At 49.1% G+C, this 24,895-nt stretch overlaps 1 protein-coding gene across 3 annotated transcripts in view; it reads right to left on the minus strand.

Annotated features, from left to right (window-relative positions):
- CCDC18 (coiled-coil domain containing 18) overlaps positions 1–24,895 on the minus strand; it is a 1,483,839-nt gene that overhangs the window by 526,331 nt on the left and 932,613 nt on the right. For all 3 annotated transcript variants that reach the window (XM_086953919.1, XM_086953920.1, XM_086953918.1), the window contains one exon: positions 3,157–3,370. In XM_086953919.1, coding sequence (XP_086810045.1) covers positions 3,157–3,370 — 214 coding nt within the window. The remainder of the gene's footprint in view (positions 1–3,156; positions 3,371–24,895) is intronic.

Raw genomic sequence — 24,895 nt, forward strand, 5'->3', positions numbered from 1 at the left:
AAAACAATGTGGAGTAGACCAGCTTGGTGCCACCTTTCTGTGTTTTTAAGTGACAAAAAGCCTGAAACACTGCATGCATGCATTTCCAAAACTAATCATCAAACGCAATCAGTAATCTATTCAATAACACGTATAATACTCTATTCTGAAGCATCTCAATTTTTCTTTGACTCACACAGGCTACATCCTACTCATGAAGAGCTTTTTGCTACTGGAGTAACTTTACATTTTCTTTCTCTGGCTGTTACTCTCAATGATACAAACAAAGATTCAAAAGGGTGGATGTGCTAGGGAGTAGCAGGAAAGCAAGTCACATTTTCCTGCTGCTTTCAAACTATAATGAGTGTGAAATTAAGTATGGTGACACCAAACTAAAATTACGGCACAGTCATTCACAGAAATTGTTTTTAAAAACTACAAATGCCTGCCTACAAGGGTTATTTGATGTAGTCACAACATAAACGTATACCCAAATCAGACAAATGGATGCCTACTCACTAGTGGAACAGGTTTTCTGATATTCAGTACCCTGAAGCTCACTCAAATAGCTGGGCCCCTGAGCAAGGAACTTAGCACCTTCTATAGCAAACCAGTGGCAGCACCACTGTAGCTATAAGAGTCCAAAGCATTGAGCTGAGCCCTATATGGGACAGCTTTTTGGGGTTTCGAAAGGTTGCTTGATCTAACTAGAGCCAATAATACGTTTCTGAGGAGTTTGGTCCAGTTACCATTGAGCAACCCCCTCCATACCTTAAGGTTAGATTTGGGCAGGAAATCAATCGCTGATAAGGCCAAGCTGCGCCCACTGGTATTCTGGAGGAGGATTAGGTCCACCCCCGAGCTGGTCTCTTGTGCCAAGGCCCTTGACGAAGTCATTTCTCTAGAGAAGAAGAAAACGATTGGGTGGCTCAAAAATGTAAAACATCTATTATCCGTATAGGGTTGGAGGGTCACTGGGAAAATAGGAACCCGCCTCCCTGCCTACTAAAACCCATATTAAAATGCAATACTGGGGTTAGGTAGCACAGACAGCAGTCGCCAATCCTAACAATATGCAGGCAGATGGGAACGCATAACTAGGCTGAGGCGTTGCGAATACTCAGATCAGAACCCAGACCAGTGGTAGCTTGTGCAGTGGCAAAGTTGTTGGGTCTTATGTGGGGCATTAGGAAGAAGCTGTTGCACACAGATTGAGGTTCAGGGGGGTGAGGAGTAGCTCACGTCACCTACTCTGTAATATCCTGAAGTTTCGACTGTTTGGCATCCTATCATTGTCACTGCAAGATCTGCGTTGGTCCCATGATGTTAGTTGTGTGTTGGCAACACAATGGCCCCATTTTGTTTGAACATTTTGTCTTCTTGGAGATTATTGTTGTTACTGCCTTGGGCATTCCAGGCAGAGGGCGGCTCGGCTTTTGCGTCATATCCTTGGTTCTAGCTCTATGTGGTTTGATATTTCTGATATGTTTTAACGTTTTTAACGTTATATAATTTTTATGAATGAGCTGAACTTTATTTTGCCCCTAGAGGTTTGGTGTCTATGATATGCTTTTAAAAGTTTTTTATCAATTTATAACTTTTTATGTACCAGCCGAATGCAATTTATACCCAGAATCTTTACTATGCAATGATTGCCCGACTAATATATCAATATTCTATGTAAGAGTTATATTGCACATTTATGGTATAAATGACCGAAATAAAGTCTGAAACAGATACTCAATACCCTTAAGACTTAAAGGCTCTTGATGCATTTGACTATGTGCGCCCTATAAAAATACTACAGAAATTAATGGGGTGCCAGTGCACTATTCAACGGATATGGCCACCTTGGCTGGCTGAGTGAAGCAGAAATAAACTTGGTTTATAGCTATTTCATTAGTACACTAGATTAAGTCATTTTGATGACATTGCACCTTATTTCTGGTCTCACAAGCAATATTGAGGACATCATATTCTCAAAATAGACAAATATAACCATCTTTAAGAAATAGGCACAAGAAAGGTTCACTTAGAGGGGTTCCACTTCGCATCATCATAAGTAAGCCCCCGGTTTTAAGGTATTTGTTTTAATTCATATTTATTTTGTATTCATCCTGCTAATATTTATTCATGTTTATTTTGTATTCAATGAAAAAAGGAGCGTGCATTCGATGCTAGACATAATATTACCTTATAAGCTGCCTTATATAATAAAGTCATGAAAATATTAATATTAAAATAATAATAATACTGACATTTCTAAAAGCGCGAACAGCTACCTCACACAGAGGTGTCCCGGCGTGGTAAATGGAGTGGTTTAGATTTTTTGATTAAAGAGCCAAGTCTTTAATTGCTTCCTAAAGCAGATCTCTGAAGTGGCAGAATGAATAGACAGGGGCAAAGCATTCCACAATTTTACTGTTCCAGCGGAGAAAGTCCTACCCCCAAGCCGAGCCTTCAAGGCTCGGGGAGCATGTAGCAGATTCAATGTATTTGAGCGAAGAGACCTCGCCTGCTGGTATCGGGGAAGTCTCAGTTTAAGATAGTTAGGGCAAACACAAGCCTAAATACTACCCAATTTAATGTACGCAATTGATTGACAAATAATGCTTGGGTTTCTCTGATCATCAATAGGGCATGCCCACAGATCTCCACGAGTGCATGCATTCATTCATTAATTCATTCACCCATCGAGTCATTTCACTGTGTGCAGATGCGACACAATGGCTTGTTTTCTTGCTGATTTCTACCATCACAGGTTCCCCTTGGTCTCGGGGCAAGAGGAACCATTCGTCTTGCAAGCATAGTGATGCAGGATTCTGCAGATAAACAATATATATTAATGCACAGATGCCTCTCACACATCTCATTTAAAAAACTATTTTGGTTTCAGTAGCTCTATGAAATTGCACTATTTCGATACTTGCAAGATTAGAAAAGCACTAAAACATAGGCTCTCTTTACACAGTTATTTTTATTCATTAAGGTTTGACATCTTGTTACTTTTCTAGTGAATTTCTTTCATTGAAAGAATATTAATAGAGGGTGAAAAGGGGTGCCACAGGACGCCTGCAGAGGTGGAGTCGCATTGTTCCGCACATACATGAACATCTTCCAATGGTCCTTATACCCTGAGCTCTTCAATCTTCGCATGCAGTGCATGATCTCACTCACCTAAGATCCGAGGTGAGGTCGCCGATGGCGACCTTCTTTTCTTCCAGACATAGCTGGGCACGCTGCAGCACATCCTGCAGCTCCTTCAGGCGTTTGATGGTTGTATTCAATTCTTCCTGGATGGCCTGGACTTGACATTCCAGCTCCTCCCGCTTCTGGATAAGTTTCTGCTTCTCGGTCTCACTGTGGTGCAGATCGCACTCCAAACTGGCCACTTTTAGAAACAAAGTTAAGAAATTATTGTTTACATGTCAATCAATGATGAGGAACCAAATACAAATCGAAATACACTATGACAAGGCCGGGTAAATCATGACAGATGCCTTATCATCAAGCAAATGACTCAACATAAGAAAAGAGACAACAGTTCATTCATTCGGTCACACACGTCAGTGAAAACAAATCTGAGTGATGATGTACTCCATGACACGTCTTTCGATCATAAAAATTCAGAATGGAATAAACTGTACTTATTGTCACATAATGAAACATGCACTTTACAGATATATTTTAAAGTACATCAAATTCTAAAACCATGTTTGTAACAACTATTTTTTCCCTGTTAAACAAGTTACTTACCTTCAGTAATGCTCTTTCAGATAGACTATATACCTGCAGATTACTCACCTCTGAATATTTCCCAGGCGTCAGATTGTATCCGGAATCTTTTGAGCAGTACCTCTGCACATTGTAGGTGATACCGTGCAGCTCCACGCTAGATGCAGTTCAACTCTGAAAACGAGGTGCGAGGCAGACATGGGCTCCAACCTCCACGCTCACATTTGTTGCTTTCCAGACTGTCAAGACCTCCAGATGCAGAACTCCCAAAGGTAAATTGGCTTTGATCAGCGTGCAAATTCCTAGATTTGGAATCTATCTAATGCGTAGAGCCCAATTCACAGAACAGGGAAGGTGGAAGTGTCGGTGAGAAATCTGCAGTTAGATTGCATATACATCAGAAATAGCGTTACTGATAAGAAACTTGTTTTTCTGATAAAGACTTCAAACCACAGGTTCCTCACCTTTTGAATCACTTCCAGTCTGTGAATTGGCCCTGTATGACTGAGTGGGCAAAATGCCCTCTCTCAGAGAACGTGGCTGTCTAGAAAGTAGTATGTTGTGAACATATGAAGTAACTCCTAATCAGCTGCTTGGGAAATGTCCAGGGCAGGAACTCCACGTGCAACAGCTTGGGGCCTGGTGGAATGGGATCCCAGAACTTCTGAAGGCTTCTTGGCCAATGCGTAGCAGATGTTGATGCAGCGGGAGACGGACCGTTTTTGCACAGCCTTGTTATTTTTTCACTGCGGCAAACCCCACCGATATCCGACTGTCCATCCTATATTCTCTGGTATAATCGATGTAAAAGCTCAGCAATCTTTTAGAGTCCAAGCGATAGAGTCCTGCTTAGAGAGGTAAGGCGGAGCATAGAACGCTGGCAGTATGATGGTTAGACCAATGTGGATCGGTGTCACAATTTTTAGCAATAAGGATGCAGACGCCTCCAGAACCAGTTTGTCTGACAACAAGGTGGCTGAAGCTCACTCACACGCTGCAAAGTGATGGTGATGAGGGACACCTTCTTGAGGATGAGGAGCTGCAAAGGACAGATGTGAAGCAGCATCAAAGGGAGTGTACATCAAACATGTATGGATCATGTTAAGCTCCCACTGAAGCATTTCAAAAGAACTAAATCGCAACGGTAAAAAGGTTTAAAGGTACTCCTTAACTGTGCCCAGAGCAAAGCCTTGCTGGGTTTGAGAAAACAAACAGAACGTCAGATAACTTGGCCGGGAGGGGGTCAATCCGGCGCATGCTGCACCAAACCACATATTTGTCCCAACAGGCATATACAGATTTCATCGGGGAATGCCTGGCTGCTAAGCTGACATCAACCACCTTCAGAGGAAGATCGTAGGTGCTCAGGTGTTGCCGCTCAATCTCCATGCATGGAGGCGAAGATTGTGATTGCCCAGGTGTAGAACCTTATCCTGTTGTCGCAACTGCTTATAGATACTCTGTCCATCACCACCCCTTTTTCTGACTCATGATCCACAAGGCATCAAGTTCAATAAGTTCAAAGTTCAATAATTTGTATAGCGCACTACTCACCCAGAGGGTCTCAAGGCGCTTGTGGGAGGGTGGGTGCATTACTTATCGAATAGCCAGGTTTTTAGCTGCTTTCTGAAGGAGAGATGGTTCTGTGTAAGGCGGAGGTGAGTAGGGAGAGAATTCCAGGTTTTGGCCGCTAAGTAGGAGAAAGATCTTCCTCCCATGGTGGATCTATTGATGCGCGGAATTGCGGCGAGGGCTTGATTGGATGAACGTAGTTGGCGGGTGGGTGTGTAGAAGGACAGTCGTTTGTTGAGGCATTCGGGTCCGAGGTCGTAGAGGGCCTTGTGTGCGTGGGTGAGGAGACGGAACGTTACTCTCTTGTTGACGGGAAGCCAGTGTAGATCTTTCAGGTGACCGGAGATGTGGGCTTGACGGGGGATGTCCAGTATGAGTCTGGCTGAGGCGTTTTGGATGCGTTGGAGTTTTTTCTGTAATTTGGCTGTGGTTCCGGCGTAAAGGGTGTTTCCATAATCTAGACGGCTAGTGACTAGTGCGTGGGTGACTGTTTTTCTTGTTTCGGTGGGGATCCAGCGGAAGATATTTTTGAGCACGCGTAGGATGTTGAAGCAGGATGATGAAACGGCGTTGACTTGTTTGGACATCGAGAGGGAGGAGTCTAAGATGAAGCCTAGGTTCCGTGCGTGATCTGTGGGTATGGGTGCTGTGCCCAGAGCCGGTGGCCACTAAGAGTCGTACCATGCCGAGGGGGACGATCCTAAGATGAGGACTTCCATTTTGTCCGAGTTTAGTTTTAAATGGCTGTTCTTCATCCATTCGGCTACTTCTTTCATTCCTTCGTGTAGATTGGTTTTGGCGGTGATGGGGTCTTTGGTGAGGGAAAGGATTAGCTGGGTGTCGTCAGCGTAGGAGATGATGTTGAGGTCGTGTTGTCGCGCGATGGTTGCGAGGGGACTCATGTACACGTTGAAGAGGGTGGGACTGAGTCATGATCCTTGTGGTACGCCGCAAATGACTTCAGTGGCCTCTGATTTGAATGGTGGGAGGCGGACTCTCTGTGTTCTTCCGGCGAGGAACGAGATGATCCAGTCCAATGCTTTTCCTTGTATTCCGACGTTGCTGAGGCGTTGTATAAGGGTGTTATGACCGACTGTGTCGAAGGCGGCGGAGAGGTCAAGTAGGATGAGGGCAACTGATTCTCCGTAGTCCAGTAGCGTTCGGATGTCATCCGTAGCAGCGATGAGGTCGGTTTCGGTGCTGTCTTTGGCTCGAAAGCCGAACTGTGAGGGGTCGAGTGAATTGTTGGATTCAAGGAAGGCGGCGAGCTGGCTATTGACTGCTTTCTCAATGACTTTGGCCGGGAAGGGGAGGAGTGAGATTGGGCGGTAGTTCTTAAGTTCAGAGGGGTCCGCTGTGGGTTTCTTCAGAAGGGCGCTGAGTTCGGCATGTTTCCAGCTTTCTGGTAAGGTGGCAGAGTTGAGGGAGCAGTTGATGACATCGCGGAGATGGGGTGCGATGATGGAGTCTGCTTTGTTGAAGATGTGGTGGGGGCATGGGTCAGTTGGTAAACCTGAGTGGATGGAGTTCATCAGACGGATGGTGTCTTCAGTAGTGATTGGGTTCCAGGCGCAAAGGTTGTGAGAGTGCTGTTTTGGTTCGGAGGTGGGTGGAGTGGGTTGTTCTTCGGGCAGGTTTTCAAAGCTGTTATAAATGTCGGCGATTTTGTTGTGGAAGAAAGAGGATAGAGAGTCGCAGAGGTCTTGGGAGGGAGTGATGTCGTTGGTGCCGGCGGTGGGGTTGGTAAATTCTTTGACGATGTTGAATAGTTCTTTGCTGTTTTGGGCGTTGTTGTCGAGTCGATCCTTGAATGCTGATTTCTTGGTAGATCGGATCAATTGGTGGTGTTTGCGGGTGGCGTCCTTGAAGGTGGTCAGGTTGTTGGAGGTTGGGTTTTTTCTCCAGGTTTTCTCTAGGGTACGGCATAACTTCTTGGATTTCTTAAGGTCATAGTTGAACCAGGGGGCCTTTCTGCTACCTTGTTTGATCTGGTAGTTTTTCAAGGGTGCTAATTCATCAGCGCTGTGGGTGATCCATTGTGTGAGTTTGGTGGCAGCTTGGTGTGGTTCCGATGATATGGCGGGGGGGGGGGGTTGGTTAAGCGATGTGAAGAGTTGGTCGGTGGTGATTTTGTTCCAGTTTCTTCGGGGAATAGATTGTGGTGGGATGTGGGTCGTGGTCTTTTTGTAGCTGAAGTGAACGCAGCTGTGGTCCGTCCAATGGAGAGCTGTGGGGTGATCGAAGGAAATGTGTTTGCTGGAGGTGAAGATAGGGTCGAGCGTGTGTCCGGCTAAGTGGGTGGGGGTGTCAACAAGTTGTTTGAGTCCGAGATTTGCCAGGTTGTCCAGAAGGGTGGAGGTGTTGCTGTCGTTATACTTTTCCAGGTGGAAGTTGAGGTCTAGTTCTCGGAGATGAGGGCGTGTGGGCTGATGAAGTCAGTGATGTCTTCGTTGAATTGTGTGCGGGTTCCTGGTGGTCTGTAGATGAGGGTGCCTCTAAGTGTGGTCCTGGGGTCGGTGTGGATCTGGAAGTGAAGGTGTTCGGCGGTCGCGAGGTTAACGTCGGAGCTGGTCGTGATTCTGATGGTGTTCTTATGGACGATGGCGATGCCTCCTCCTGTTTGGTTGGTGCGGTCTTTTCGGATGATCTTGTAGGTGTCCGGAATGGCTATGGCGATGTCGGGTGCTGATGAGGCGTTCATCCAGGTTTCTGTGAGGAAGGCGACGTCCGGTGATGTAGTGTCGAGTAGTTCCCAGAGTTCAGTGGCATGTTTGTGGATCGATCGGGTGTTCAGCAGGATACACTTCAGGTGGTTCGAGTCGGAGTTGTGTATGAAGGGGGAGGATATGGCCTGGGTCCTGATGCAGGCGAACATGCAGGAGTGGCAGGCGAATGGTCCGTGGTTGTGTCCTGGGGAAGCATTGTGGGGTGCGTCCGGGGTTAAGGGCAAGGAGGGTAGCAGCGTCGTACGTTATGCGGGTGGAGTGGGTATTGCGAGGGCCAGGGGGTCTGGCGCTGGGAGCGGTCCAGGCGCGGACGGGCATAGACGGGCTTACCTTTGGCGCACCTTCGGCGCGCATTGGGCGCGACCCCTGCGCGTGAACGCTACGCGCAGATGCATCTGTCATATGTGGATAGTGGAGGGGGAGGGGCGAGCAGCTGGGAGGCGGGATCGTGGTGGAGGGGACGGGCTCCTATGCACAACAACAACAAAATGGCTTGCAAAACGAAACCGGAACAGGCCGGGTCACAGACAGGGTTACGCTGTTTGCAGGCTACACACTTTAGCAGGCAAAGCGGGCAATCGCTACAGCCCTAGTAAATAAATATGGAGGCAATGCGATTAAATAGGCAAAATAAAGCCAAGCAAAGCGAGCAGCATACGAAAACAAAATATCTGAAAATCTAGCACAATAATAGCTGCGGAGGCAATGCGAGCAGCGCAAGCACCAGAATTCAATTTAAGTTGCAGAGTAATTCAGCAGAGTAACGATACCCAGGTGGGACCAGGGGTCGTGGGGAGCGTCCGCTTCCGAAGGAATCAGGGCGGACACAGCGCAACGCGGGACGGAGCGAGGCTAGGCGCTCAGTGGGAGGGAGGAGCAGCTGGGAGGCGGGATCGTGGTGGAGGGGACGGGCTCCTATGCACAACACCAACAAAATGGCTGGTAAAACGAAACCGAACAGGCCGGGGCACAGACAGGGTTACGCTGTCGGCAGGCTACACACTTTAGCACTTTAGCAGGCAAAGCGGGCAATCGCTACAGCCCTAGTAAATAAATATGGAGGCAATGCGATTAAATAGGCAAAATAAAGCCAAGCAAAGCGAGCAGCATACGAAAACAAAATATCTGAAAATCGAGCACAATAATAGCTGGGGAGGCAATTCGAGCAGCGCAAGCACCAGAATTCAATTTAAGTTGCAGAGTAATTCAGCAGAGTAACAATACCCAGGTGGGACCAGGGGTCGTGGGGAGCGTCCGCTTCCGAAGGAATCAGGGCGGACACAGCGCAACGCGGGACGGAGCGAGGCTAGGCGCTCAGTGGGAGGGAGGAGCAGCTGGGAGGCGGGATCGTGGTGGAGGGGACGGGCTCCTATGCACAACAACAACAAAATGGCTGGCAAAACGAAACCGGAACAGGCCGGGGCACAGACAGGGTTACGCTGTCAGCAGGCTACACACTTTAGCACTTTAGCAGGCAAAACGGGCAATCACCACAGACGGCTGAGCTCGTCTGCCCTGGCATTCAAAAATCCTGCCAGGTGATTCACCACCAGGAAAGTTTCCTAATGATATAGCCATTTCCAGAGTGCGTAGAGCCTCCTGGCACAGGGTCCCTGACCCCACACTGTCATGTTTGCTGCAATACCACATTACAGTGTTGTTGTCCATAAGCACCTGCAACAGCCTCCCTTTGATGGAAGAAAGGAAGGCTTTCGACACCAAGAGAATGGTCCTCAGCTCCAGGGGGTTTATTTGAAGCCAGGGTTCCATCGGACCTCCTCCTCTCCCAGATGGCCACCCCACCCCAGGAGAGATTAGTTTACTCTAACATGGCTGCCGAGTTCGGGGGGGGGTGACCTGAGAGTGCAGCTCTGAAAGGGAAGGACAAGGGTCTAGTGGTGCCAAGACTGTGGGTGTCTGACCAGTGACCTATTCAGAAAAGCAAATGTGAGGATGACTGTCATGGGTTCTAGGAGAACCAAATGGTCCTGCTGTGCTTGCCCCACAAAAAAGAGCGAGTATACATAGGAGCACTCCAGTGGGATGAGCATAAAAAGCAAAATTAGGACCAGATTGTATTTAGGCAGAGCACAATTCCAGGGAGGGCCAGGGTGGCATTGGCAAATACTATTTTGAAGAAATCTAACTACCTCACTGCTCCTACACTCAGATTGCCCAGGTGTGGGAACACCAGACCTAATTGTACCACTCAAAAATCCATCTGGTAGAATTACATGAAGCCTTGGGTACAATGCATCCAGGACTCAGCCTACAGCCCCTGCCTACCCACCTTCCTTGGCATGCAAGATAATCTCTGCTGCCGCCTGATGATCTTCCACTCCACACAAGCCCAGATTCGTTCCAAGAATAGGGGCGCCAAATGGAAATGTGTACCCAGTCTGCATGGTATTCTCCATTCTGTGGACAAATAGTCATAATTGCCTGACTTATGTGCAGGGCTACCGGCTAGCGACTTTTCCAGAGACACGGTATCCCTGCACATAAAACCGGCCACCACATAAGCGAAGCCTTAGTCTTTCCCAAATTCTCTAATTTTGTTACATGTTTGGAATATCACAAAAAAAGATCACAAAGAGTATACATGCTTTGGCACACACAAATCCTAAACATATACAGCACTTTTATACTGTTTTCTGTCTGACAAATCAAATCCATTCGGTCAAACATGCACACAGTATTTTCTCAGGACAATTTTTGATACAATTAAATCCGCTGTAAATCAAAAGTCCGATCATTAATCTCAAATTGACAGGGAGATGGTGCATTTATGAGGCCAGTTTACACCAATGTGTACCAGCTAAAGTAAAATCTGGTAGAAGCAATTGGTAGATACAACTGCACTAGAAGATCTACATAAAGTAAAAAGGATGGTCTTGAATTAAATCATGCAGCGCAACCCCATTGAGCAGGTACAAGGCCCATCTCTCACTCTTGCTGTCGGCCTCAGAACTGCCAGATTCTCGTCCGCCTTGTGCCTTGTTGTTCCTTCACCCAGACTCTGTGCTTTGTGGCATTTTTTGCTCTACCTTTTGGGCCTTCCTCACTGTCTGTGCTCGTTCTTTGACTTTGCGTGCCTTTCCCATCCTTCAGCGCCTCATTTCCCTCATTTTCGGTCTTGCCTTTTTGCCTCTTTTTCTTTCATATCATCTGAGACAAATTTTTGCCTTTTTCTCTCGCTTGTTTTGCCGCTGCCCGTTTCCCATCCCGCACTCATCGCGCCCACCACCACTAAGCTTCTTTCCCAATGGCGGCTGCTAACAATCGGGGGTGGTGAGGCGGGTGGGAGCAGAATGGGAGAAAAAAAACACTTACCTGAGTACTGCTTCCGTCTCTCCTGCAATGTCTGTCCTCTGTCCACGAAGTACACAGGCTCCCAGACTCCCCAGCCAATCACTATGCTGCTGTCACCAGCATGACAGCAACGTCGTGATTGGTCTGAGCACCGTGGTTCGGCGCACAGACAGGGCTGGGAGCCTGTGCGTGTTCTCCACCTAGGCTGTGCAATACAGTCTGGTGGAGAACATGCTAACTGTGCATGACTCTTTGGCTGCACAAGAGAGCCGGCCAAATCATCATGTGCACTTACAGAGTGCTCACCACACCTCCTCCTGTTCTGACAAGACCATTGCATTGTTTTATTCTTCTTTTTTGAACTGCTCAGACAGCAGTGGGGCGACGCTCCTCCGCCTTAGCGGAGGAGCCGCTGCTGTTCCTTTCTCCTCCCAGGACCTACTTAAAGTAGGCCGCATTGAGGCAGCTCCGCTGGCCCGTCAAAGGTGAACCAGAAGCAACCCCATCTGCACCCATACATGCCTGGACCACACCCATTATCAGGGACTCTCCAACACCCCGCAGCTACACTGCCAAACTCCTAGAGTGGGGCAGCAGACAACACAACAACTGATGCTGCTGCAACTCCCCCGATCCAGGGCAGGTCTGTTCTCATGTATCTAATGCTCTTTCTCCTGCACCATCAGATGGCCCAACAACATGCCATCCACTAATACGCAAACCTACCAACACAACGTCCCTTCTTCACATCAACTTACCTACCTCCTACTCAACCCACAGTTGCTTTGCAAACACACCCACTAAGGTCTGGAACCTCACCACCACCCTCAACCCTACGTCATCCTCACCAAAAACTGTCTCACCCTCAAGGACACTCCCAACATCACCACAGCACCACCCAACAGAGACAAGATCGCACACAGAGACCGCACCAAAAAACCCGGCGGAGGGATCGCCATCATCCACAAAGCAAATATCCACATCACCACCAAGACAGAAGACACCATCGAGACCATGGAACACCTCAACTTTAAACTCCAAACAGACGGAAAAAACATCATCAGAGGCACCATTGCCTACGGACCATACCCCAGCTTATGCACCGTCATCCCTGACCTCATCACCCCTATCGCCATTGACTCCAAAGACTACATCTTCTTTGGAGATCTGAATTTCCACCTTGACGACCAAACCAACACCAACAATAACACCAGCCTCCTAGACAGCATAAATAACACTGGATTCACACAAGTCATCACCGACCCCCCCATTCACATCGCAGGACATACTCTAAACCCATCTTCACCTCCAGCAGAAGGGTCACATACAGCCATGTCACCGAACTCACCTGGACCGACCACTCCATCATACACTTCAATATCTCCAGCCCACACTTCCACAGCTGAGCCACTCAGCGCCCCCACCACATTAGGAGTAAAGTATCAGGAGCCAAGAGGCCAACGCCATCAACACATCACGATCCAATACACTGCATCAAACCTGGACCGAGCTATCAAAAACTTCAAGTCCTGGATGACCAACTACGCCAACATCATCACGCCCATCAAGACCAGCAGACACAGGAGATTCACCAATTAGGCAAGATGGTACACCAAGGAACTGAGAACATCAAACGCCACTGCAAGCAACTGGCAAGAAGATGCCGCACATTTGCATACTGTAAAATGCTAATTAAGAAATGAGGAGGAAAACAAATGGCACACAAGCAATGACACCTCAGACAGAACCACCTTCAAGACCTACCTCAACCTATACCAGCGGCTACTGAGAAAGACAGAGAGGATAGCCTTAGATGACTTCAGTGAGCCCAGCTCCAACCACAGCATAGAGCTCTTCAACATCGTCAGAGAAGCAGCACACCGTCCCCAGATAGACCTTTAGCTCTGGTCTGGGTCAACTCTCTCCCCAACAGCTCCGCTGTACCGTCGCTGCACCACAGTCCCTCAACCTCCTCCTCCTGGTGAGGTTGTGCCTGCTGCCCGTTCAACTCCCCGATCCTGCCTACCAGATCATGCCTGCTTCAGCCCCATAGCCTATGCCTCTTGTCCCGCTTTAATTATTTTTAACTACTTGGTTGATCCCACGTATTTATTCTTTTTTTTATTTGATTTTCCTTGACTGTTTTCCCTCCGCTGCTGCCCTGCGGCCCCTTTCCCCCCGGACAGCCCCCGCTCCTGCCTCCCAGGCTCTCGTCCCTCCCCCTCCCCTATTTAATGGCGGCTGCTGCGCGGTTGCGCCGCTGGCGCGCCAAAGGCAAGCCTGTCTGCACCTGTCCGCGACCTGCACTAGGGACCCTGGATCTCCCACGACACACCTCTCGGACCCAGCCAACCTGTTCGCGCTCAACCCGTAAGAAACAACAACTGCCAACAGGCCACGCCTAAAACTAACTACAGCCAGTTCTTCTGCCACCACTGCCGCCAGACCTTCACCACCACCCTGCCACCAACTCCCCCGACACCCCAGATGCCCTAAGATGCATCCTCCTCAATGTGTGCTACCTGCACCAACACGCCATGAAAATCTGGAGCCTCCTGGACTCGCTCTCACCCAACGTCGCCTTCTACACTTAAACCTGGACCAACGCCGCATCGGCCCCTGACATTGCCATTGCCATACCAGATGGGTAAAAGATCCAGAGGAAGGACCTCTCCAAACAACTGGGAGGAGGCATTGTGCACAAAAGCCCCCTCTGCCTCACCATCTCCAGGGAAAACTTCCCCACCGCCGAACACCTGCACTTCCAGGTTCAGACCAGCCCTAACTCCACACCTTTGCCGACACCATCGCCGACCTCATCGCACCCCGTGCCATCACCACCGCAGGCTACATACTCTTAGGAGACCTGAACTGCCACCTCGACAAACTCAGCAACCCCAACTCCGCCACTCTCAGGGACAACCTAGCCCACATCAGACTGAAACAACCTTGTCACCACACCGACCCACAAGGCAGGACACACTCTCGACCCCATCTTCGCCGGAGATATCAGCGTCCACTTGCTAGACCACGCCACCCTACCTCTCCCAACCTACTGAAATCAACTGCGGAGTCCCACAGGGATCATCACTCAGCTCAACCCTCTTCAACGTCTACTTGACCCCCCCTTGCCGCCATCGTCCGACGGCACGGCCTCAGCGTAGTTTCCTATGCCGAAGACATCCAGCTCATCCTCTCCCTCACCAAGGACCCCACCACCACCAGACTCAACTTCCAGGAAGGAATGCAGGACGTCGCTGCCTGGATGAACAACAGGTGCCTAAAACTCAACTCAGAGAAGACAGAAGTCCTCGTCCTCGGAACCACCACTTCGGTGTGGAACAACACCCGGTGGCCCACCGCCCTTGGCACCCCACTGACCCCACGGACCACGCAAAGAACCTCTTCATCATACTCAACTCCTCCCTCTCCATGAACAGACAGGTCAAAGCCATGACGTCCAGCTGCTTTAACACTCTTCGCATCCTCCATAAGACTTTCAAATGGATCCCTCCGAGGCAAAGAAGACAGTCACCTAAGCACTCCTCACCAGCAGGCTGAACTACGGAAATGCCCTCTACACCGGCATCAACAAGCCCCTACTCCTCAAGCTCCAGACAATACAGAACACCGCCGCCAGACTCATTCTCAGGATCCCTCGGCGCAAACACATCAGCCAACACCTACGCAAGCTACACTGGCTCCCCGTCGAGAAAATCACTTTCACAATACTCACCCACACCTACACAACACCGGACTTCAAAATCACCCTCCAGGTGCCCAAACACAACCTACGCTCCACCAACCTCATCCTCGCTGAAACCCCGCACATCCGCAGAGCCAGAGCAAGGGGAAGATCCTTCTACATCGCGGCCAAGACCTGGAACAAGCTCCCCGTCGACGTCAGACGTGCACCCTCCCTGAACACCTTCAGGAAGGCACTAAAGACATGGTTTTCGACTGACAAGCGCCTTGAGACCCTCACAGGTGAGTAGTACGCTTATAATTCCCCTGATTGATTATGCGACCGACTTGCCGACTTTTTCCACAACAAGATCACCACCATTTGTAGGAACTTCGAACCCCAGCCATAGCCCTCAGACTTCCTTCCCCTTCATGAACTCACCAAAACCAACAAGTACCACCGACTGACCGCATGGGAACAGCTCATCCCCCAGGACACCACCACCGTCATGAACTCCATTCTGACAGGAGTCCCCACGGACCTCCTCATTCACCACATTTTCAACCTCTTAAGCCACAGAATCAGCAGCGAGCTCTCAACCCACATCATGGCCACCTTTCCCAAAGACTAGAAACAAGCAGAAGCCAAACCACCCCTCAAAAAACCATCTGCCGACCCAAGCAAACTCAAGAACTACCACCCCATTGCCCTTCTTCTCTTCCCTGCCGAAGTCCTTGAAAAAGCCATCAACCGAAATCTCACGAAATCTCTGGAGCAGAACCTTCTCCTAGACACCTCCCAATCAGAATACTGTGCCAACCACAGCACTGAGACCGCCTTTATTGGAGCTACCATTGACATCAGAGCCCTCTAGACTGTGGAGAAATAGTGTCCCTGATCCTCCTCGACCTCTCAGCTGCCTTCGACAACGTATCTCATCACACCCTGATCAGACGTCTGCATCACAAGTATCCAAGGTAGCACCCTCAAATGGATCGCCTACTTCCTGGAAGAATGGATAAGGCCCCTCAAGGATCCTCACTCAGCCCCACCCTCTTAAATGCCTACATTGTTCAAACCCACAGACTGAACTTCTTATCCTACGCAGTCAACACTCAGCTTATCCTCTCGTGAAGTCCCAGATCAATAAAGTCTCGTCTACCTGCTTTCTTACACTTTGCATGTTCCAAAAAGTCTTCAAATAACTCCCCCTGAACACCAGGCATACCGTTACTCAGGCCCTGATCACCAGCATATTAGATCAGGTCAACGCACTCAACGCTGGAATCACCATAGCTTCTGCAGAGACTCCAAACCATACAGAACTCCCCTGCTAGACTTATTCACTGCCTCCCTAGACAGACACACATCACCCCCACCCCCCCCAACCTTAGAAAACTCCACAGGCTCCCTATACAGAAGAGATGTCAATTTAGGCTGATGAACCATGCCAATAAAGCACTGCACAACCAAGGACTAGCCTACATCAACCACTGACTGAACTTCCACCATCCAACCACACAACTACGCTCCGACTCGCGCACATCCCCTGCAGGCAACATCGGAGGATGCTCCTTCTACCTCACAGCGAAAACCTGAAACAACCTCCCACTGCAGTTACAGACCTCCACCTCTCTAAGCGAATTCCAGAGAGCAAGCAAGACATGGCTTCACGATTGAGTTACCTGAACCATCATGACCTTCAAGCACCTGAATAGCCTCTCAGTTTATTAATCACACTATATAAGTCCACTTATTGAATCAATTCAGAAATAAATACATTTAGCCCATCTTCACTTGTCTGACCGAATTATGTCCAAATAAGTGCTTTAGAAAATCAATTTCAAGTCTGCATTTTTAATGCAGTGTTTGTGTCAAATTTGAGTCTAGAAATGTTTAGAAACAAAAGAACCGCCAGGCGAGGAATCAGGACGCTTAGGTGATGGAGCCCGACGTTTCTTTGAAGAAAGTGTGACTATAAGAATGTTGACTCTCCCTTGTCAATAGAAAAGGAAATAAGAGCTAAATACATCAATACCCACCGATGATTTAGCTGGTTAGGACATATGCATAAAGTCTATACATTGTATGAATGAAAGTATGATGTGTGACAGGGGTAAGATCCTGTAGGTTTGAACTAGAAAGGATTAGGCAATCCATGAAGTGTGGCTCAATGGTTAGAGCGGCAGACCCTGATGCAGAGGTCTGGCTCGGGACCAGGGTTCAATTCCCGCCTTGGCTGGTCTCGGCAGATCTTGGGCTCATAATTCCTCGGACCTAATTTCTCGCCTCGGTGCCTATTCTAATCATGGGTCCCACGCTGCAACTCTGGGCAATAGTTTGCTTAGTCTCCAACACGGGCCCCAACAGCGCTAGGGATGCCTGGTTGCACCCTAGGGATGCCCAGGAGTGGACATTTCACGGGGAAAAACCAGGAAGGGTTCCCTAGCAGTATGAGTACAGCGCCAGGACACTCTGGAGTATCAGTGTGCTTGGCAAGTACGCCTACATTTACATGTGATTCTTGAAACACTGGTCATGACGAAAGCCCCAGTACCTTCTAGGAAGGCTGAAACAGGTAGACTGCGAGGAAGGATACTTGGGTCATTAGACCCCACATAGTGTCCGCATTTGTTTTTAACACTGCCAAGGCAATATTCTGATAATGAAGTTTGTTGCAGATATGCATCAGGCAAACTTAACCATTTACTGACAGGATGCCTTGAAATATCTGTAAGTGCGTCCAGAAAGAAATCAGGTTGAAGCCCACAATGGACGTATTGGACTCAGTCATGAAAACTCCATAATGAAGCAGGCCCTCAAGATTTTCTGAAGGGTGAGTTTTATAATAAAAATCACTCATGTACCGGTGCCGCCCAGAGGTACTAAACTCGTAGGGGCCCCCTTGTTTTGATTTAGATTAACAAAAGAAAGCAGTCTGAATCATAGAATAGGGCGACAAGGAGATCCAAGAGCACCCCATCAGCATAAAACGAAAGCACACAAGTGCAGGATGCAAATTAATGTTTCATACACAAGGCTGTCTAGATCATGAAACGAAACCAAAACAAAGGAATTATGCAGGTGCAAAAACTAAAACTATGTTATAGTACACATTCAACCTTCAAACTGGCATAAAAATGTAAACTTTCTGAGAGCTGAGCATACAATTCAAGAATTCTGTGGGTACAACACCAGACAAAAGAGTGTGGCTTCAAAATATGAGAAAGGCACAATGTAGGAAGGTAGGATCCTTCTGCATGGTTGCCCCAACTTTTTGCCTGGTGCTAAGCTGTTACTGACTAGTCTGACTAGAGATCCTGCTAATCAGGACCCCAGTCTAACTGCTTTCTCTCTTAAATTGTTATGACAAGTACTTAGATATATCCTAGAAATGGATACTGGGATACCCTTATAAGTCTCCTGTATATGTTACTAAGGTACACGGGGCATAGGTATACCATTCAGGCCATTGCAGCCTGTGTAGGCTGGTGCTAACACCACTTGCTAAATATATAGGTTTCCTATATCTAGGGTCACTGCACTTAAAACCTATAAGTCACCCCTATAGAAGACCTTTGCAATCCTGAAGGCAGGGTGCTTGATTCTAAGTGAGAGGGTGCCCCTGCATAAGCAGGACACCCCTTCAGCCTACTGAGTCCATTCTCCTGGGTTGTCAGTGAAGCAGCCATATACCATATAGAGGGGCACCGCGTAATTACACAATGACCATCTCCAAACTGGCTGCAACAATCCTATCATCTATGGTATCAAACAGAAGAACCCTCCATTAGGCTCTCATTGTTCCCGGTGCCCAACCTTCTAGACCGGGACAGCACAAAATGGTTGCTGTCGACCAGAGACACATTTCTGCCCCCCTGCTGCTGAGCCAAGCTCGAGCAGGGGAAGGCAGAACAATAGGCATCCTGTCACGGGGAGGTGCGACCACCTCCCAGACAGGATTTGGTGTATTGGGACCAGGTGGGTCCACTTTCCAGCGCCACTAAGTCTGCATGAGGGGCACATTCGGTGTCCCTGGGCATAGTCCAGTTCAAACCAGTCCTGGGAGCCTTGGCTGCCGCTCTGGCTCGACCTGGACAAAGGACATTGGAGTAACCTCCCTCCTGTCCAGACAATCCCCTGGGAGGGTCCCCTGAAGCATTCCAACCCTTTCCCTAGAGTACTTAAGCGCTTACCTCAGTGTCTGTCCCTAAATTTGGCTTGGGATGAGATTCAGATCAGACACCGCTTCTTCTTCTACCGTCTGGGCACTCTGGACTTTGCTGGACCCCATTTGGGCCTGACCCCTTCTCCTTTACAGTCGGCTGCAGCGTCTGTGCCTGTGCATCATACAGGATTCTTCCAAGGCCTGTGAAGCATCAAAGACACTTGAATGAATCTCCCTTGGAATGAAAGAGTCACTCCCCTGCATTCGCAGGCACCGCAACTAAGTCGACCGGTCTGCTGATCCTAGGTTCCTCTGGACTCCGAAAGGTTGTGCAACACAGGTGGTGGTTTTCCACAGCTCCAGAGGCCTGCCCTCTCACCAAGGTTGAGGCAAGTTTCCCTCATGGGGGGCTGCAATAACCGAACCCCTGTGCTCCAAGTCAACTTGCAGCTGCAATGGCTTGTTGACTTCCTTCCAAGAAGATCTTTGGGCTCCAAGTAATCCCAACCTCTAGCATCTCCTGTGACCAGAATCTTTAGCCACACTGCATCATGTGCATCGTGGCCTGCATCTTTAAGTGAGCTGCTTTAAGGTCCTCTCTCGACTCCACTGCCTCCGGCTTGTGGGTGCTTTGCTTCTCTTGGGCTCCCCTGATTACTCTGGACGTGCCCTGACTCCCCTGCTTGTGGTGAGTCCCCTGGACCTTGCTGGTCCAGACGTTGCTTACATTTTCCAAGGCTTGTTGGTGCTCTCGCCAGACACCAACCCCTCAGCACTTGTGGAACAGCTCGTGCCCAGCTCTTGTTCTTCTTAAGCGTCGCCTGTTCTTCACAACTGCAGAGTCAAGGTCCTTGTAAACTCTCCTACAAGACCCGACAGAGGTCATTCATCTTCCAAGTCTCCTGGTCACTCCTGAGTGACATACTCATATGAAAAGCGCTGATTGCAAGCGCGCCCATTGTAACTGAAGACCTCTGAGGCGGGAGACGGAGGTTGTGTGACTCGTGTTTTAAATTGCTGATTTTGTCTTTATTTTCATTTGCTCAAACTTTGTATTCTATTCAGAGACCTCTCTGTATTTTAAAATTTCTGCAAGCACTCACAGCGGATCTAGCGCTGTCCTTGAACCAGATCTCACGGCCGCCATCGCTAGCGCGAGGCCACGCCCACTAATTAGGCCACGCCCACCTCTCAGCCTATGAAAAGCGCTGATTGCAAGCGCGGCCATTGTAACTGAAGACCTCTGAGGCGGAAGCCAGAGGTTGTGTGACTCGTGTTTTAAATTGCTGATTTTGTCTTTATTTTCATTTGTTCAAACTTTGTATTCTATTCAGAGACCTCTCTGTATTTTAAAATTTCTGCAAGCACTCACAGCGGATCTAGCGCTGTCCTTGAACCAGATCTCACGGCCGCCATCGCTAGCGCGAGGCCACGCCCACTCGTTAGGCCACGCCTACACCTCCTTTTCCCTAAATGTGCCTCCCACGCAAGCGCAGCGGACGAGCGCAGCGGGAGTGCCTAAGGCAAGCCCGTCTGCGCCCGTCCGCGCCTGTCCGGGGCTGGGGGCGCGTCATTCTGCCCAACTTACCATCTACTCCCCCGCTCAACTACGCTGCCTCCAGGGACCATGGTCCTTACCAGCCTCCACTCGCTCTCGCATTTCGGCTCTTGGTATGTCTCCGACTGTTCCCCCCGACATCCCCCCTCCCCCATTCACCCCCCTCATTTCTTCTAGAGACAATGTTCTCCCTGCTACCTCCAGAACCCTCTCGGCATTCTACTTAAACACCCGGTCTGCAGTAGCCCATGCGCACGAACCTTCGGTGCTACTTGACCTTCATGCCCCAGATCTTGTTTTCCTAACGGAAACTTGGTTCTGTGATGACTCCCTCCCGGCTCTACTGGCCACTTTACCAGCCCCATAGTATGCCCTTCGCGCAGACCGCCTAAATGGCAGAGCTGGGGGCGGCGTGGCGGTCATCGCCCGCACCGACCTTCCCTTCCAAACTCTGTCTCTGCCAGACATCGCCACCACTGAGTATCTAGCCATTCGCACCACTTCCATCACACCCCCTCTCACCTGCGTACTCACCTATCGCCCCCCTCAATCCCCTTCACTGTTTCTCCCTGACTTTTTGGAAGTTCTGGCCACGATCACAGTTAACAACTCCTCCATTTTACTCCTGGGTGACTAATTTTTGGCCCTCTGACCCAGCTGAATGTTCATCCTCAAAAGAATTTTCAGAGACCCTTCAACCTCTCAACTTTACTTCTCATATCCATTCTTCTACTCATATCAAAGGTCACATCCTAGACCAGATCTGGTCCTTGAATTGTCCCGTAGAGTCCCTTTCCATCTCGCCTTGCACATGGTCTGACCACTACCTGATCTCATTTACCCTTCCCATTCACCCTCCGGTCAAGCCCCCTCTCCCCAAAAACATCTGGGTCCGCGCTTGGGGTCGGGTTGATCCGGAAAATCTATCCTCCCTACTCACCACTTCCCTTCCCTCCCTACAAGGCCTATCCACCCTTTCCCAGGTCAAGGCCATTGAACAGTGGCTCTCCTCAGGCTGCGACTCCATTGCCCCTCTAAAACGGATCACCTCTAAGCGTGAGAAGGACGCCAATCAGTGGTTTAACGATGATCTCAAGGCCACTAAACTAGCGGTACGCCGTGCGGAGCGGGCCTGGAGGAGAAACTATTGCCCCTTACTGCGATTGGAGTTTATTAACATCCTGACCCAATACAAAAAAGACATCTTGGAGGCCAAAACTATCTATTTCTCCTCCAAAATCCTCGCAGCAGAGAACCAGTCGAAGGAAATCTTTTCGATCGTGCACAATCTGGCGTTTTCGGACAGAACATCTTTAAAGCCCGCCCCTTCCAAGGAACTCTGTCATTCCCTCAATAACTATTTCATTCAGAAAATAGCCACCATCAAGGCCAATATCCCCCCCTCTCCCCAACTTTTGTGGTCCCACAGTGTCCCCCTCCCAAGGGACTACTCACCACCCTCCCCCCTCTGACTAAGGAATCTTTGACCTCCATAATACCCCTTGTCAAATCCGGCTCCCCATTAGATCCTTGCCCTGCTCATATTCTCCGTCATATTTTTACCACTTGTCCAGACCCCCCAAGGCGTGGTACCTAACCCCCTTAAATCAGCGGTAATTGTACCCATTTTGAAAAAGCCGGGCGCGGACCCCTCTACCCCCGCCAATTTCCGCCCCCATCTCCCTCCTGCCATTTCTGGCAAAGGTGCTCGAGCGCCATGTCACCTGCGCTCTGAGCTCCTTTGTGGAGAAGCACGGAGCTCTCGCCCCCCACCAGGCCGGATTCCGCCCCGCACACTCCACGGAGTCCGTAGTCCTCTCGGTCCTGGACAACCTCAGGGAGGGAATGGACACCAACCAGCCCCAGGCCTTGGTCCTCCTCGATCTCTCAGCCGCTTTTGACACGGGTGATCATACCATCTTGCTTTCCCGTGTCAAGGCGGCGGGGATCGGGGGCACCGCACTGGTCTGGTTATCCTCCTTCCTGAGGGACCGCACCCAGGCAGTTCGCCTGGGTGACTTTACTGCGGACGTTCGGAAAGTTCAGTGCGGGGTCCCCCAAGGCTCTTCCCTTTCCCCTCTTTTGTTTAACCTTTATATTGCCCCTCTTATTTTCTCACTGCAACAAATGGAGGTCGCCGTGTTTAATTATGCGGACGACCTCCAGCTTGTCTTTAATCTGTCTTCTTCTCCTTCTTAACTTCCAATCTATTATGATTCACATCCAGGACTGGATGAACCACAACCATCTGAAACTCAACCCAGACAAGACTGAGCTGGTGTTGACGGGTGGTTCATCCAGCCCCTGGTCTTCTTCATTTTGGCCCCCCTCCCTAGGCTCTCTCTCCTCCTATCCCCTCTACCTCAGTCAAAACATTAGGCATTAAACTTAATTCTCAACTCACCCTTCACTCCCAGGTTAGCTCTGTGGTTTCTTCTTCCTTCCTTGCACTGCGTATTATACGCAGGGTGTCCCGTTTCTTTTCTTTTGCTGCCCTCAAATTGATCACCCTGGCTATGGTAGTTTCCCGCTTGGATTACGGCAACGCCCTATATGCAGGTATACCTGCATATAGCCTACGGCGTCTGCAGCAAATCCAAAACCAGGCGGCGCGCCTGGTGTTCAAACTCCCGAAGTCCCACCACACCACTCCCCTCCTAAAGTCTCTCCATTGGCTCCCTGTTCGTGCCCGTGTCCAGTTTAAGCTTGCCTCCATTGCCTTTCAAGCTCGACTGGGCACGACACCGGCTTTCATCTCATCTGAGATCACCCCCTACGTTCCCACTAGGGAACTACGTTCATCCACCCTGTCCCTTCTTACAATCCCTCGGTTCCGGAGAAAGAAATGGGGAGGTTCGAAATTTGCGCCCCTTGCCCCCCTCCTCTGGAACTCCCTGCCTCTCGAGCTCAGAGCCTTAACCCTATACCCACAATTCCGAAAGCAGCTCAAGGCTCATCTTTTCACGAAGTCCTTCAACTGATCCACTAGCAGTTTGTCTCTCCTTCCCCCAGTTCCGGTCCTTTTTGCCCAGATCTATTGTTACTTGTAGCGCCATGAAACCGCTGGTGTACGTGCGCTTTATAAATAATTTTAAATTCAAATTCATACTCTGTCCCCTCTGCTTGCAGGTACCTCCAATCTAGAATCCACCTTCGGATTCCACCGGACAATTCTCCTTCTTCAGCAGCAGCACTTTTCTGAAGTCCTCCATTGGGTTCGACAGCGGTTTCCCGACACAAATTCACACGTATGCACCCAGCTTCCCCGGTGTAGGTAACGTGGGTACTAGGGTATCCACGAGTGGTGTGACTCTCCAACCTTCTGTCTTCCACAGGGTTTCTTCAGGGTCCATTGGGAAGGGTCCTTAATCTTTAAAAATCCAACTGTGACTTACACGTAGAGTAGTACGGAGCATGCGGTCGTGTTCCCACACTGCACACACTCTCCGTGGGGTCCCTTCTCTATTCACCTTGGGTGGTTCCTTGGGTTACCCAGCGCTTCTACGTCCTCTTGACATTGTCTTGACCTGAGTCATGGTTCTTATACCACTTTCTGAGTATATGGTTTGTGCCCCTCCCCTGCCCCCGGCTCACTGTGTCACAATATCTCCTACATGGAACAAGGATAACAGTCATGATATGTTATGAGATCTATGACAAGAAACGAGTACATGAAAGCAATTGCACACGTATGTATGTTTCTCAATGAAGAGTAGATAAACATTTCAGTGTTCTGCCGGCATTATTCTAGCAGAGGCAGTGACGAGAATCTTTGCTACCCAGGGATGGAAAGAGATGAACATACCCAAGTTCCATCACACCACTCTCTGTACGCTAGAATTTGTTTTCATATATACAGACCCATCTCCCCAGGCCCCCTTATCCTTTTAGCTAAGTTGAAAGTCTTATTTAAACAGAAAGTAGATTCTTCCTATATAGAACATTACTTATTTTTTCTCCATCTTCTGCCTGTGAAATAATTATGACGCCCCCTAAATGATATATTACGTATGTTTCAGAACATAGAAATTATTATTTGTTGTTTACCCGTTTTTCTGCACCTCGATTTCATTCATTTGGTTTGAAATTGCTGTTTCTCACTTGTAATTTAGTTTATAACATTTCTCACTTACAAAAATTAGCTTCAGCCAAATTATGTC

This window comes from Lissotriton vulgaris, chromosome 1_1, assembly GCF_964263255.1.
Source record: "Lissotriton vulgaris chromosome 1_1, aLisVul1.2, whole genome shotgun sequence".
Lineage (NCBI taxonomy): Eukaryota > Metazoa > Chordata > Amphibia > Caudata > Salamandridae > Lissotriton > Lissotriton vulgaris.